Below are 16,760 nucleotides of genomic sequence, written 5' to 3'. Positions count from 1 at the left end.
CCAATGCTCCTACTCTTTTTTTGAAACAGTATAGGACATTAAAAAGATAAACGGTACATTTCAAGGTGAACCAGATTGATTGTTATGGGAAAGATTATAATGAAAACGCAAAAGAAAAATTCAGTCAAATAAAATACAGGCAGATGTTTTCACCACAGCATTCATATGTAGGCCGATGCATAATTATCATTTTGTATTGTAATACAGAAATGTTCAATATAAGGAAATTATGAATGTGTTATAATAAATATATATATATATATATATATATATATATTGGAATTTCCTACATAGGAAAGGTTTGTTATGACTGAGCTCCCTGGTTAAATAAAAACAATGCAGTAAAGTAACTTCGAAATTTATCATAGTTTGATTTCATTGATGTGCAATATTATGATGTGTTTACTTATATCAAATTTGATTAATTTTTGCTGAAATAATGTCTTTCTTCCTCCTTTTTGGCCGCTCCAAGCACCCATACTGGTAACACGAAGTGGCGGCTGTCTCCAGCTCGGTGGGAAAATAACGCGGTTTTCTCACGTGACCTCAGTCTCTCTCAGCAGGATTGACCAATCAGCTTGTCTCAAACTAAAATCATTTTTAACCGACAAACATCCATGTACTGTCGAGCAGTGGACACAATCTACTCTGATCTAGACTAATCGGTGTAATTTATCGAGGTTGATCAGCTATTTTATTGATTTTCGGGAGAAAAAAAAATCCAAAATGTTTTACTACCCCACAGTTTTAAGGCATCATACTGGATGCTTTTCTACAATTTGGTGAGTAAACATTTTATCTGACTATTTCAGATCGACCTATTGTTTAGCTACTGTGAAGTGACTTTATAGTACCAACTCTTTTTGGCTAGCTCATATGGTTTTGTCACTGGGAAATCAACTGTTCATTATTTATGGGAAATCCTTCAAACTGGGTTGTTTTTCTTTTGGGAGTTAAGTGGTTGAATTTCATGCCGTTTAAACAGGCCGTTTAAATGTGCTTTAAAATACGTGGTTAACACCATTGTAAGTGATGTAAATGCTAACAGAAGCATAGGCTAGTTTTAAGATCTACTCTCAAGAGGTTTTGTTCTTATATTCCTTCCTGGAAAAAACATGTCAAATGTGTACAGACTCTTTATCAAACTTTAATATGTATAATATGGCTCCGCATTTAAATGCAGCTGCTCCACCTTTTAAATGAAACTTTGGGTGCAGACATAGATATGTGTGAAGGAAAAAAAGAAATCCCCCGGTGCAGGTGCGTCAGTGGCGAGGATAACTAAAATGTGGTAACACAAACACAGCAGACAAAACAACTTTGAAGTCCCTTTTAGGAAAGACAATAGCTGTGAAGATGAGGTGAAGTTCAAAAGCTGCTGTGTTCTGATAAAAGGAAAATAAATGCATGTAGAAAAAGTAACTGTGAAATGAACACATTCTCAATATGGCGGTAATTAAAAGTGATTTCTCGAAAATAGGTTTTTCTGTATGACTCAAACAGTAAATGTCTGGGATACAGACCAGTATTAATTGCAGAGACAGGAGAGAGGTTTGTGGTTGAGGTTTCAGTTGCATCAGACACTTATCCCAACTGAGAAAGAGTCAACTGATTGCAGGTTTTACCAGCTGCTAGTGCAGTTCGAAGGTTCGATTACTTAATCTCCCTTTAGCTCTTGTATCCTGATGAATAAAATATGAAACAATATCGTGTCTGTGTCCTGGTCCTATTTCAGGTTGGTTGCTACAAAGGGTATCAGAGTACCTCGACGGGATTTCCTAAAAGTGAATGTTAAAAGCACATGGTAAGTTATACTAATTATTTTCAGTTCGGTTTTATAATTCGCTGAACTGTGAGCCCTGCAGTTACTATACGAATGTCCTGTACAGTGATGACATTATGAACTATGTGCTGGAGCGGGTCCCGCCACCTCAAACTGGTCTGCCTCGACCTCGCTTCTCCCTCTACCTGTCGTCCCAGCTCCAGTATGGCGTAGTCGTTGTCTACCACCGACAGTGCTCTATTTTCCTGGGTAAGAATATTTTTTTATCAGACTGGATCAAAGTGATGCTGAGTGCAGGGGTACATGACTTTAACCCTGCTTCCTTCTAGAGGAACTTCACACCATTGTGGACCAGCTGGTGAAACAGAGGACGACCATGAAGATTGACATGGACGACCAGGGCAGGTGAGAACAGGGGCTCAACATTTTAAACATTCGCATGTCTTTACAAACGCAAAGTAACTCCTGTACTTCGTGGCTGTCTTTCAGACGGCCTCTGAACTTCCCGGATGCTCTGTCTCTCATGGAGGAGACGGAAGGAGCTCTGGACCCTTTGTTTGGAGTGATGCACTTGCAGCATCCAATGCCCAGCCCTGGTACACTGATACAGGTAGCAAATACCAAAATAAGAAAAAGGAAATGAACCTTTAGCATACATTTGTAAGTGGAAGTAAAGCTGTAAATCATCAAAATAATTGCACTAATTTAAAACAATTAACTCTGCCTGTTCTGTCTCTCAGATGGGTAAGGACTATCTGAGAGAAGCTTCCCCTGCGCATCCTGAGCTGACCAGCCCCACTGCTGCTGTTGCACAAGAAAGCGGTAGGATGACTTGATGCGCTGTAATGATATTAAAATAATGATCTCTTCAGGGCAGTGGGTCATTGCAGCAGTAAAAATAGAATGTACTTTAGAAGCAAAAATAACTAAGACAACTCTGAAATGAGGAATTAACTGCCAGATAAATTAATATGAACAAATATATATGTATACAGTATATATAAATAGATAAAAACTGTGATCATTAGATTATTACAATGAACTTAGAGATATTGGAGTCCAGGTTGATTTTGGTTCATTTTTGCTGACCAGCCATGCATTCCTCATTTAGCACCTTTTAAACTGTCTTTACCCAACATGCATGGGATCCTTTTTGTTAGCACACACTCAGCTATAGTCTTAACTCATCATTTTATCAATGTTACAAATTATAAAGCTGCCAAGTTCCCAAAACACGCAAGAAAAATGACAAACGTTCCTTAGTGATAATCACTCAAAATGTTATTATAGAACAGTTCAAGGTTGTACAAATTTTGTTGCACAATATTTTTTTACTATTCATAGTCACAAATACAGCAGAAAAATGTCAGAAATAAAGCTATAATGCAGGTTATTTCCATGTAAAGTGATTAAATTTTGTGCCTTTTCCACTGATCTTCCATCGCCTCTAAAAAACTCAAAATATGAATGGATCATCTGTTTGTCATAATCAGTTTGTTCAGCTGTTCGTTTATCAATTAATATATGATACAGATTTACAAATTTGATTTTCCAGCTGACGGTCTATAAAGTAGCTTCTTTTTTTCAGTAGATTTACAACTATTTTAAATGCTAATGGAAGCATCTACATTCCAGTGCAAGAGAACATACAAGGCCTGTCCTAATCATGTGATTATCCTTTTTAATTAAATGCCAGCTATGCAGCTTTACAGAAAGACATATAATACCAGATATGTCCAGTATGTCGGGCCGTGTGCAGTGATATGCACTGAAACGCAGACAGGTCACAGGAAAAGACAGGGCTCACATTGTGTGCAAACCCAGGCAGAAATAAGGAGCAGAGAGATACGGCTATAGGTCAGGTCAGGGCAGAGCAGGCTGCCGTCAACAGCATCCTCCTAATTGGCCGAGGCTGATGCCGCGGTGTCAGGATGTGTTGTGCAGCTGCGCTTCACTTGGCAGAAGAGAGCAGTTTAATTGCAGCTTGATTAGTTGTGTCCACTCCTGCTGGCTTCAATGGACTGTGTAACTGAAATGTTGAAAGTGCCTTTTACTTAATATCATCCATTCTTTCTTTATTTTTCCCCTAGATATAACAGCATCTCCAGACACCATCACTATGAGAGAGTTGGAGCCTGTCGCTATCCCCATTACAGAGGTGCAGCTGTAAAAAGAAGCACATGTCAAGACATTTACATTATTGTATCAAATCTCCTACTGAGATACACTTGTATCCATCTTTCCTTCTTCTCTTTTCTTAATGCTAGTTTGAAGGTGTGGAGCTTGTCGATCAGCATCCAGATACTCTCGACTTCCTCTTGGCTCAATCAGATCACTTTCCAGGTGTGTGGGAAAACTAAGAGCTCCTTTATCCCATGAAGGCTGACAATAAGAGTTTTAGGATGAAAAGGAAGAAGGAGAGATTCTTGCATACTGAAGTCATTTCTTCCTTTAACCTTTTCTACAGGAGAGGAAGAGATATTGAGAGAAGAAGTGACACCAAGAGAGGAAGAGAGGGAGATAGAAAGGGAAAGAAGAGAGAGAGACGTGGAAAGGAGAGAGAAGGAGCTCACAGGATCCACTACTGAGTAAATTATCTGGACGCATGCATGTGAAAACACCAGCACAAACACGCACAGATCCTCTGACTGTGTTTCTGCCTTTCCATCAGATTACAGCCCCGCACCAGTACCATTACCAGTGATGACGCCATGTTGTTGCCTCAGGAAGAGCCTGATCTGCCAGTGGAGAAGCCAGGACCCCCCTCAGACCAGCTTACCCCCGTTTCTGTACCCGTCCTCCCCTCGCCACCGTCTGTAGCAAGGCAGCGTGAAAGACCAAGCCTGGAGTTAGAGGTGCCTTGTTCTGTGGTTTTTGCTTAAGAGACGATATGGTACCATTTTCTTTTATAATGGTTTCATAAGTTGTAAGTACCTTTATCAGTAATTAATTATTTATTAACCAGTAATAAGCCATTAACAAGAACAACTTATAGGCTGTCAGGTGCAGAGGAATCCCTTCAGCTGGTGTTCATCTGTGTGACCCTTGATTTCTCTTTTAAATAAAACATCAGGAATTTCCACTGTTTATTGACCCATTAAGTCACAGTTGAATTAGAGCTTGGCCAGGCTGATATATCAGCTCGTATTAGCTTAGTGTGACATTGTTTATGTCATGTGTTTTGTGTGTTATTTGCTGATATCAGTATCGGCCTGTATCAGTTGGGCTATATCATAAATATTAATTAATGATTAATTAAGGGTTTTTTATTTGGACTGTTGTCATAAATCTAATCTCTTATCCCTTAGATTAAGAAAACGTGTCGTGCTAGAGGAGGGTAAACAACAGCCAAGGAGATTTTCTTGCAGGGTTCTCTGATAGCCTCGATAGAGGTGTAACACACAGACCAATGAACTGTAACTTCCCGACTTTGCTGCATGTCGTTCCCCCCTCACTTCCTGTCATCTCTCTACTGACAACAATATAATAAACCATTAAAAAGACGCTGCCCAAAATATCTAAAAAATACAAGAAGATTTTTTTTTCATCTTGGTTAGCCTGAATGTGTTCTTATTAGTGCTTTACAACCAAAATAAAGCATTAGTTAAGGTATTAAAACATTAGTTACAAGGTTAAAAGCCCATAATAAAGTGTATATTTTAGTAAACACATTTAACAGGTAGAGGACAGTTAAATAAAAATGTACTTCCTACACCTCTCCCACGCCCAGGACGTGTCCCCTCCACAGGTGAAGAGGAGGAAGAGGCAGCTGATCTTCTTCGACCCGGAGGTGCAGATCCCACAGGAGGTGCTGCAGCAGCAGATCGACGACCCTCAGACCGAGACCAGACCTCCACCTCTCATATCGCCTTCATCCCACAGGGGTCCCTCTGTTGCTGATCTGCTCAACAACCCCTGCACCTGTCAGTATCACACGTGTAAAAAGAATATAGTAATAGATTCTAAAAATAAATGCTGTTCTGCTGCTGCTTTCTTCCTTTCTTCCTTCACTGTAAAGAAAATATGTGACATAAAACTGTAAATAGTGGAAGCAAATTCAAAATGTGAATGAATATAGGTTGTTAATCTTCTGTTATTATTTTTTATTGATGATAATGTCTCCTAATTGTTATAATGATTTACCCATGTAAAGTGTAACACAGTCACCTTTAGTTCTGTTTTTCCTTGGACTTCTGCTCTGCATCTGCTGCTAAAGCACTTGACTCAAATAACCTTCAAAAATAAACCACAAAGCTATTTTTTCCCTTGCAGTCTTGCCTGAAGCGGTGCAGTTTCTATGGAGACAGGTTGCAACTATCACGCCGGTCTCTGGCTCGGACCTGCAGGTTGGGGAGAGAGGGCCCGAGTCCACCGACTCTGAAAAGGAAAGAGAGCGCGAGATGATCGAGATGGCTGAAAGAGAGGAGGAGAGACTTGGGATCAGCCCCAAAGAGGTGAGAAAGAGTGTTTGTTTTTTTGTGTTGCTGGGGTATAGATTTCTGTGTTGCATTTTTGTGCAAGGAGAAGATGGGAAAAGTCACATTATGAGTAACTGTGTGTCTGTGTGTGAATACAGGTCCATGCAGATTTGGCAGAATCAGAGATGTTTGACACTTCAGGTAAAGAAAACCATCAGACTGTGCCGATACAATAAAGCTTCACAACTTGAGCCACTGGACAACAGAAAAATTTTGGATTTAAACTGGTTCACTGGGGAAAGCTTGTCTGTGTTTAACTGGGGGTAAAATTGTTGTCCTCAATGTGTGCACGAGCTAAAATGGTTTGTATGTTTACGAGGGTGAGGCCAAGGTCAGAGGTTGGGGTAGGCATGTATTGCTTATGATTAAAGGTTAAAGCAAGCCTGCGGGGAATGAATATAAGCCAATGCAATGTCCTAAAACCTGTGTGTGTGTGTGTGTGTGTGTGTGTGTGTGTGTGTGTGTGTGTGTGTGCGTGTGTGTGTGTGTTGGTCCAGCTCTGGGTACACTGCCGTTGGAGGCCTCTGACCAGAGGGAGGTATCTCGAGAGATTTCGCCTGTGTACGCATCAGAGAGAGAAGGGTAAGTAAAGAAAAAGAAAGATTAGTGAAGTGTACCAGCGCAGTCATGCTTACGTGCGTGTGCGTGTGCGTGTGTGTGTGTGTGTGTGTGTGTGTGTGTGTGTGTGTGTGTGTGTGTGTGTGTGTGTTTGCAGGTCCATTATCTCCAGGTCTGTTTCTACACTGCAGGACATCCCGGAGGTGGTGGATGATTTTCTGAGGGGAGCAGCAGCTGAGTCTCCGGGGTAATGACAGTGAAGGCAACACGGTTACTAACCAGTAGGAACTCAGGGCTGAGAAGTTTGCTTTTCGCAGTCTTTTGTTTTCATACGTTAAAAGATGAGAACGTGATTATGTGCTGGTGTGTTGGTGTGTGTGTGTGTAGGTTGTTGCCGGAGGTGGCTGAGCGTGAAATAGAACCCATGCTCTTTCAGTCTCTTCTGCCGCCAGAGGTCGACCGCAGAACTGTCAGCAACATTTTTCAGAAGCTCCTGGGTAAGGGATCAGTTTCAGTTATCATCGAGCCATCTCATTACTCATTTTGAAGTTGTGTTCATTTTACAGCATCAGCACCTGAGGAAGCTCTTTAGTCAAAATGTGGTCAGCGAGTTATTAGATCTGACTCTCAGCTTAGAAAAAGCCAGTGCTTTGAAAATATGGTGTCAGTAGTGAAAGCTTTAATGATAAAGTGTTATGAGCTTAAAGAAATTTAAGAAATAAACAATTTAACCATGTAGCTGAATTGCTTCGTCGTGTGCCACTTTGTACTACTTTGATCTTTCTGTGTTGAGTTCATTTTCAGCACATTGATTATTTTTAAGAAAATCATTATTTTAAACTTGACGTCTTGTGTCTTGTGTGTAGAGGCTATATCGCTGAGGAAGGTGTGTGTGCAGCAGGACGAGCCTTATGGCGACATCTGGATATTACCTGGACCCAACTACGATGAGGAGTATCTGAATTTGTGATGAGTATGCAGTTGTTCAATTCCCCATGAGCCTCCTGTTCTGACATTTTCTGTGTTAAAAAGTCTGGATCCAAACAATGTAATACATTCAAAGTAGTCATGAAAGTCAAATGTTTTGTAAGCGATCATTTCCTAAGATTTGTTATTGATGCATCGTGTTGACATGTTTAAAATTATACGTTTTTAAAACATTTTACCTTTCGTTTTTATGTAATTAAGCAGGTTTTGCATAATTATTCCCTGTTTCTAATGTGACCAATAACCTGAATCAACTTTATGAACTTCCAGTTGATTTTAACTTTGTTTGTTATATTTTTTAAGTTTTCTAATGAACTCACCTCATGTTATTCATCTACGTCTTTGTTCAAGTAGTGTGTCCCTTTAAACACGAACTACAAATTAAAAGCGTTATATGAGCTCTCTCAGTTATTGTTATTTATTTATTCTCAGTTATGAGGCCAGGAGGCAGAGTGGCGGTCTTACACACTTCTCTGCGCTTCTCTTATGTGCAGTTGCCTGCCATTAACCCCCTAGCAACTCTGTCTGCCCCCCCGCCGCCCTCCTAAATTTATTGAATCAAAAATAAACAGAAGAGGAGTTATACATAAAAACCTAATAAAAATGAATACAACTACTATAACAGAACCAAAAAAACAAGACAATTAAATGTGGATTAAATATCAGATCACTCTCTTCTAAATCCCTATTGGTTAATGATCTGATAACTGATCATCACATTGATCTACTCTTCACGTTAAAGTGCCGAGAGATAATGTATATTATGATTTGGCGCTACACAAATAAAATTGAATGGAATTGAATTTCTGTTAAGAAGGCATTGGCTGTATATTGAAAGGCATCTGCAGCTTGCAGAGCCGGACAGGTGTGGCAAAACATATTGCAGGGGTTAAGGAGGTGCAAGGAGGAGAGTAAGTAAGTTGAGTGAAACTGGATCCCCTCCTTCTCTCCCCTCCGTCGCTCCCCCTGACCACATCTTGATTCTCCTCTGAAGACTTTCTCAGGGGGTTGTGACCAAAGTTTATTATTAGCATCTGTCTCAGCTCTCGCTCTCTGTCTGCCTGTCGCCCTCCTCCTCCTCCTCCTCCTCCTCCTCCTCCTCCTGTCTTATCGTCTCATTTCTGTCTGTCACTTTCTGTATTTGTCTTGTGCTTCAGCTGTCTTGTTCACTTTCTTGTTTTTTCAGTGTTTGACTTTTTTTATTCCTCTTAAAAGGTATTTTTTCCTCTGTGGGTTTTGCGGCTGGACCGTGTGGTCGTGTCTCTCCTTTGCCTCTGGTTTCCGTTGACAACACTGTAGGCTATTTTTTACTTTGTCACAACTCCTTGTCCAATGGCACAGTTTTTTTTCTGTGCCATTGCTCTAATACTGTATTGTCCCGTTCTCTTTTATCTCCACAATTCCTCATTGTCTAGTTTTCCTGCTGCTGCTCCACCTGCCGCTCTGCTACACCTTATTACAACATCCCTTCATCCTCTTCCACTCAAGCTCGTCCCCTCTCTGAGTAGCTCTGCACCTCTGCATAATGGGAAAGACAGAGCTGTATTCTCTGTATAAGGGTTTTTTGGACTGTATTTGCCTCTGCCTCTCTGTGAGTATCTCCATTTCATTTTCTGTGCATGAGTTTGGTGTGCATCTATTATTGAGTCCAAAAGTGTGAGACCACATTGAAAATCTATAATATTTTAAGGTAAACCTGTAAACAATAAGATTCAAAATCTTTTGAAAACACAAGTTTGTACTTATTTATGTATGAGATTCAAGAATCTGCACTATTTCTAAGTCAGTGGTCAAACTTCAGTGAATTTGGGGCATTGAACAGCTTAACTCCTTTATACAAAAGGTCAGATTTCTTTGACTTGTATCCCTTCCATTGAAGCGTGTATGCAGATGACACTCAGATGGATTTGATTGATTAATGAGAGGCTCCTTTAGGTAACTAGACTAGACAGCTAATGTTGACCTGTTATAAATAAGGCTGTGTCTGCTTACCAAGCAGCATGATGATGGTGAGGAAAATGACATCAGAACTAAGTGAAAGAGTCAGAAGTCAAATTGTTATTCTAAGCAGAGAGGGGCTTTCTCAACGTCAAATCATGGTTAGGCTTAACGTTTCTAATGGGGCAGAGCATGGAGCTCTAAAAGGCTTTGCAAGTGGATACAAAGCACGATGAGGCATATCAAAAGTGACCACAGCATCAGAAGATAAATACATCAAGCATAGTTCTCTAAAGAGATAAAAAAAAAATCAGTTTCACCACAGATACAGACTTTGCTAAATAAAAAACACAAGACAACCAGCAAAAGTCTTATCAAAAGAAGTCTGTCTTGTTGTGGTGTCAGAGGATCAGTAGCAGTTTCAAAACCACTTCTCAGGAGTGGAAACAAGGCCAGAAAGGCTTCGGATGGGCTGAGACGTACCAGAGTTTCACAGGGATGACTGGAAAAAATCCTATTTACTGATGAATTTGAGTTTGAGATTTATGGCAGTAACAGAGGGGTGTATGTAAGAAGACGAACAGGACAGAGAATGATACTGCAGTGTATCAAACCCACCGTAAAATCCATCCATTCATCCATTATCTATACCGTTTATCCTTGTAGGGTCCTGGGGGGGCTGGAGCCCCACTGTAAAATGTGTTGGGAATATTCAAAACCGGGGATGTTTTTTTTCCTACTCTGGAGTTGGACTGAATTGACTGCTCACTGACCAAGGAGAGGTACCACTCCATTCCTCAGAGACATGCTGTAGCCTCTGGTTTGCGTCTTTTTTGGAGAGTGATTCATACTGCAGCAGGACAATGACCCCCCTCACACACAGACACCTCAAAGCTTTAGAAGAGCCACTTAAACACCAAAGAAGACAAAGAAGTCCTGACTGTCAGGAACTTGCCTCAACAGTCAGCGGCGCTCAACCCCAGTGAACATTTAATTGGGGTATGAAGACTGAGAAAGCCAAGCATTGTGTGACACCACAAGAAGCTGGAACATTGTCAGAACATGCTGCGATAATATGGGTCATCAGGTTTTGCACGAACGGGTGGAGTCCATGCCAGCACGAGAGAACGCTGTTGTTAAAAGCAAAAAGTCGGACACAGATATTCTGACATTTATGTACAAGATTCAACTCTTCACTCAAACTGTTAAGCTGATATTACCATTTGTTTTGTCACTTTCTCTTTACAAATATTTGTCACCTCTGCATCATGGTTGACGTTTGACCTGAACATCTGCACTATGTGGTGGCACTACATTATTTTATTTCTGTCTTCAAGCTCCGCAATCCTCTAACAACAAATCACATGCTGACTGTGTGTGTTTATATGTGTCAGTGCTTGCTTTTGTACACGGTCTATTTTGTGTCCTACAGTAAGTGTCTCCTCAGCACATGCTGAGCTTCTGATATTAATAACAGTCTCAGAATGTGGATGGAAATAGAGCCTCAGCTCCTCCAAAGAGGCCAGAAGTCATTTGACATTTCTTATTAGCTTCTTTTAAAACAAGCTCAGGTTAGCAGGTTCAACCTCAGCACATAAGCTCACGTTCTTGAGGATTTTATTTATTTATTTATTTATTTAAAAATCCTGGCTGCATTAAGACAGTCTGCCATTCTGAGGTAATGCATGAAATTAAGTGCCTTTTAGTGCAAATATGTGTTATTGTTTGTGGATTTGTCTGCAAGTTTGAATGCATCATTCTAAGTCAGGTGTTTAGTCCAGCTGGTAACCTTTGACCTTTTAAGCCCAGAGGTCAGAATGTTACTCAATCTGTTTTAGTTGGGGAGTAATGAAAGTGACTAAAACAGGCAGATTTCTGCCGTGATTTTGCTTCCTCTGCTCCACCTGTCATACACTGTGGTTGACTCTGTTTCCAGCGGAGCAGCGGTGAGGCTGCAGACGACAACGAGAGGGACACCGAGAACGGTCACCTGATCTACCAAAAGGGGGACGTCCTCGAAGACAGGTGTAGGTATCAGATCAGTTCAAGAAGAGTTGGCTGCTCAAATAAAAATTCTCCAGCTTTAATGTCCTGTTTCACCTCAATCTGCTTTACAGATGAGATCGTCGACACTTTAGGTGAGGGGACTTTTGGGAAGGTGGTACAATGTTTGGACCACGGCAGGTAATGTTTCATCTAAAAATGAACGTTGGACCAATATTCGACATGTATAGTGTTTACTCGCTTTAAACACAGTATTTTTAAAATGCAGAGGAAGACGTCAAATTGCTCTGAAGATCATTAAGAACCTGGAGAAATACAGGGAAGCAGCCAAACTGGAAATCAATGTGCTGGAGAAGATCAGTGAGAAAGACTCACACAACAAGCAGTGAGTAGTTTGTGATTTTGATTTTCTTTCTATTTTTTGTCTTATGCATTTCATCTCTGTATTTCTTTTGCCATCAGGCACTGTGTAAAGATGCTGGACTGGTTTAACTACTACGGCCATGTGTGCATCTCATTCGAGTTGCTGTCTCTCAGCACCTTTGACTTCTTGAAAGCAAACAACTTCCTGCCTTATCCCATTATCCAGATCCGACACATGGCCCACCAGATCTGCCATGCTGTCAGCTGTGAGTCCAATGTGCATCACACCGACTGTGCAGTACCCCTTTGCTTTTTCTCTGGATCAATGTCAGTGATGACAGTAAGCAGATTATTCACAGGTGTCCCAATGCAGCAGACAAGCCAGGTAGATATTTGGAGGGTGACTGGTACCTGAAGATGACAGTGTGTGTTCCAGATTTGTATTCCCATACCGGATTAAAGTGAAAGACAAACACACCTGGGATTGCAACTTACAATTGTTATTGACTGCTTGTTTCTTTCGACCGAAACCCCAAAGTACAGTAGAAGACCAAAAAAACCCCCACTAATTTTCACATTTGAGAAGCTAGAATCAATATATTATTTCTAATTTTTGCTTAAAATATGACAAATACTGAATTTTCTTCATGGCATCAGCTGGTTGACATTTTTAAACAGGCAATTCAATAATTTGATGATCCCAGACTTTGAATTTAGCACCAATCAGTAGGTCAAAATTCATGTCCAATATTTCTGTTTACACCTGTGAAACCTTGTATGACATTGCTCATCATACAGCATATGATTTGTCGATTGAAGCATAACCTGATACCATTTTGTCTTTATAGTAGCATGTTGACCAATGTCCTCTTGAACAGGACAGTCATGTTATTTTAAAACTTTTGTACATTTCCAGTACAAGAGGACATTCTTTCATTCTGTTTAATTTAACCAGTGTTTCATCAGATAGGATGGAACAATCAGGGTTTCTGATACATATCATTTTCCACTAACGTTTAATTTTCCCCACATGATCAGACCTCACGATGTCTGACATTTTAACCAACCGAAAATTCGACCAGAGGAGGGCGTTGGCTCTCTCCTCATGAATCTAAATCTACTTTCTCTCTTCTCCCCCTCCCTCTGTCTCCACTGCAGTTCTCCATGACAACAAGCTGACTCACACCGACCTGAAGCCTGAGAACATCCTCTTTGTCAACTCAGACTACTCCCTCATATACAACGCAGAGAAGGTTAGAAACAGCTGCTGGCAGGAACGCTGGGACCTTCAGGGGTGAAAAAGAAAATCAGGATGTTAAATAAGCAGGGATTAAAGCCGGGAGAACAAGCAGATTTGCTTTGTAGTTGCCCATTTGGATGCAAATTTGTATCCACAGAACCTGTGTACCACCTACATGTGTTCCCTTTATAGGCACACGTATCTGTCCAAGCAGACTGTGGATTGTGTTTGTTGACCTCAGTGTGACAATGGTCGGTGTCTTAGGAGAGAGATTTATTTATTTTTTCACTTTTCTTCAAGGAAAATCCTTATTACAAGACAGGTTTTCGTTGTGGGTGTCATTGCAATTAATAATGTTGTACTAAGTTATGTAATTTAAGTGGTATAGATCTGGCTAAACTGTGGGCTTGTTTACACATCTGATTGTCTGTATGAGTCTTGCCCTGTCAGACCACATTATAGTTATGTAGCTGTGTTCCCAGATCCCAAGATACGTTGTTAAGTACGGTGCTATTATAACCCATAGAAAATGTGGCCAGGACGACCAAACATAACAAATAAACTGTAATTATCCTTTCAATGAGCTAAAATTTATAGACTTTTCTGTCCCTCCCCCCCCCCGTCTTCCTTCAGAAGTGCAATGAGCGGAGAATGAACGACACAACAGTGCAACTTGTTGACTTTGGCAGTGCCACCTTTGACCATGAACACCACTCAGCCGTCATCTCTACACGTCACTACCGAGCACCAGAGGTCATTCTGGGTAAGAGATGCTGGTTCAGACTGGAAAGTAACCAGGAGCTGTCAGTCCTGTTAAGTTGTAAAGATTTGGTCCGTCTGCCCTCCCACAGAGCTCGGTTGGAGTCACCCTTGTGATGTCTGGAGTATCGGCTGCATCCTGTTTGAATACTACGAAGGCTTCACACTGTTCCAGGTCACATGTGTGTCTACACTTGAAGAGTTACAGCATGTTGAGAGTAGGATGAACTTGATCTTATTGACAACTGTTCCCCCTTGTAGACTCATGACAATAAGGAGCATCTTGCTATGATGGAGAGAATACAGGGACCAATTCCTCAGAGAATGATCCAAAGGAGCAGGTAGCACAAAGCTGCACACTAATAACACACAAACACACACTCACACACTTTTCTTTTCATCCGACATTTTATTTTTTCCTTAAGGAAGAACAAGTATTTCCACCGTGGGCGTCTAGACTGGAACGAGTGCTCCAAGGCCGGACGCTACGTGAAAGCCAAATGCAAACCACTAAGGGTGAGCAGAGGCGGGTTTGAACTTTTACACATCAGCAAAGTACGTCAACTCCCTCAAACATTAAGCTTCCCTCTTAATCCATGTTTTTTTTTCCAGAAGCACTTGTTGTCACATGGGACAGAACACCACCAGTTTTTCGATCTCCTGGAGAGGATGCTGGAGTACGAGCCTTCAAAACGCATTTCTCTTTCCTCTGCGCTGCGCCACCCCTTCTTCCTGCCCCTTGTGCAGCCAGGAAGGAGTCAAGTCTGGAGGAACAGCTGTGATATGAGCAGATGACCCCGAATGGTCACGTAACCCTTGTGAGGACCACACCACTGCAGTTGCAGGTTTTAGCTCCCAGTTTTCCAATCATGCGTACTTTACATTACATTTCAACAGTGTCATCACGCAATGAGCCGTACAGGAACACTCCCCTTCTTCCTGATGGAGTCTAGACCCCGGTGGTGGAGAACAATAGCTGAACTTTAGGATGGATGTGATCTGAATCGGGATTCCTGATGAGCTCAGTGGAAGGATCCATTTGGTCGGACACTGAAATGACAGATGAGAGCTGCAGCGTAATGAACAGATTTAAAAAATTTTGACATCAATTACATAATTGTCTCACAAAGGTCATGGCAAAATCTGATTGGTAAGGCTGATCAGGGATTGCCCTCAGTCAGCTGATCAAATTAGGAGCAGGAAGTGGAAAAAAAAATCTAATACGAATAAGGCAAGGCAGTTTCAATTATATGGCACAGGTCATTACATTTAAGGTCAATGTGATTTACTGTGTGAAGCATGAAAGCTAGTCTTTATGACCGCACCTTCATGAAGCCTCTTTAACATTTACATTCATTTAATTAACACTTTTGTCCAAAGTGCCGTACAAAACATTTTGCTGACCATGTTCAAATGAATACTGTACTATTTCTGATTTTTTTAAATGTTAAAACTATTTATTTTCGTGTCGCATGAAAATCCTTTAGCAGACAGAAAAAAACATTAATGCATACTTGACTTTCACTGAGTAGAGTAAGCGAGTTTCACCTGTGTGCTCATAGAGTTTTGTGTCAAACAGAAATGATTGGAAACTAATGGATGCCTGGTTAGCCGGCAATGTAAATATACGTGATGCAATACAGGGAATTGTCTTTTGAAGACTCATCCTCACAAGTAAATCGAGGCGGCTTCAAAATGCTAAAAAAAAAAAAAAAATGTAAAATATACATTCATCTTGTATCTCTAAAATTTAGAGGATATACAGTAGATACAAAATCTTAAAAAGTATCTTTCCAGTCACTTTATAACAACATGTTTTTTGTAATACATTTTGTATAGAATGATTTCTTTAGTCACATAATAAATTCAGCTCTTCTGTTCTCGGGTTGTGATTGTGGCCTCTCAGCTCATCACCCGGCGTACGGTCCGTCCGTGCACGTCACACAGGCTCCTCATGTAACTGCCGTTGACTCGCAGCCCTCCTCTGGCATCTTGATTGAGTGCAGCTCAGCAGAGAGCACGGTCACAAGGCTGAGCGAGTGTGTGCGCTCGCCAACTTTCCTCTCCAGCCTTGGCAGAGCTGAGAGAGACTTAGTTTTAGTGTATGTGTGCCTGACTGAATGAGACCTTATACTTCTGAAGTGTGTGTGTGTGTGTGTGTGTGTGTGTGTGTGAGTGTGTGTGGGTGGGTGGCTGTGTGTACCTGTGTGTGTGTATTAGTGAGGGTATGTATAAATGTGAATATGATCTTCTGTCTTGGCAATGTTAAAAGTAATTTTAGGCTGTTAATGAGCATGAATGATGCTAAAATTAAAGAGACTTTTTTATGTGCATGGAGACGTGTTGAGAGAAGGTAAATCAGTTTCTTGCTGTAGGTGCAGAGATTCAAGACAAAAACAGGTCATGAGTAGAAATGGAAAGAAAGAATTTGAATTCATCTCAACAAAAAGTCTCAGTTTTTCATCTCATCTAGTGCTGCAGGCTGCAGGTGAACCTGTGTGAATGTTCATGTCTCCGTCTCTAGGTTTAAGGAGTCCCTTAAAAAATTTCTAAATAGTGATAACAAAGATCAATGTAAATACTCATGTAAAATATATGAAAATTGGCTTTATTTAAAACAATAATGTCAAATGTTTTTATGTATTTATAT

The 16,760-nt window shown here is 40.8% G+C and overlaps 2 protein-coding genes across 2 annotated transcripts; both read left to right on the top strand.

Moving 5' to 3' along the window:
- Nucleotides 1-726: 726 nt before the first annotated feature.
- Nucleotides 727-7,916, top strand: LOC111652189 (meiotic recombination protein REC8 homolog). The gene is made up of 17 exons (XM_087172948.1): nt 727-782; nt 1,736-1,804; nt 1,890-2,032; nt 2,113-2,188; nt 2,273-2,393; nt 2,524-2,605; nt 3,874-3,941; nt 4,051-4,126; nt 4,272-4,371; nt 4,455-4,638; nt 5,514-5,706; nt 6,056-6,237; nt 6,360-6,402; nt 6,759-6,843; nt 6,977-7,066; nt 7,207-7,316; nt 7,686-7,916. The coding sequence occupies exons 1-17, from the start codon at nt 727-729 to the stop codon at nt 7,787-7,789; spliced, it is 1,782 nt and encodes a 593-aa protein (XP_087029074.1). The 3' UTR covers nt 7,790-7,916.
- Nucleotides 7,917-8,899: 983 nt separating this feature from the next.
- On the top strand, nt 8,900-15,991 carry clk2b (CDC-like kinase 2b). The gene is made up of 12 exons (XM_023402410.2): nt 8,900-9,101; nt 9,222-9,397; nt 11,681-11,771; nt 11,862-11,928; nt 12,017-12,133; nt 12,211-12,377; nt 13,270-13,364; nt 13,985-14,114; nt 14,203-14,285; nt 14,372-14,451; nt 14,536-14,626; nt 14,723-15,991. Exons 2-12 carry the CDS (start codon nt 9,332-9,334, stop codon nt 14,903-14,905), a joined length of 1,170 nt encoding a protein of 389 aa, XP_023258178.1. The 5' UTR covers nt 8,900-9,101; nt 9,222-9,331; the 3' UTR covers nt 14,906-15,991.
- Nucleotides 15,992-16,760: the final 769 nt, after the last annotated feature.

This window comes from Seriola lalandi, unplaced genomic scaffold (genome assembly GCF_002814215.2).
Source record: "Seriola lalandi dorsalis isolate HSWRI2012SDOR001 ecotype SW California unplaced genomic scaffold, Sedor1 jcf7180002053930, whole genome shotgun sequence".
Taxonomy (NCBI): Eukaryota; Metazoa; Chordata; class Actinopteri; order Carangiformes; family Carangidae; genus Seriola; species Seriola lalandi.
This window is presented reverse-complemented; position numbering and strand designations above follow the sequence as displayed.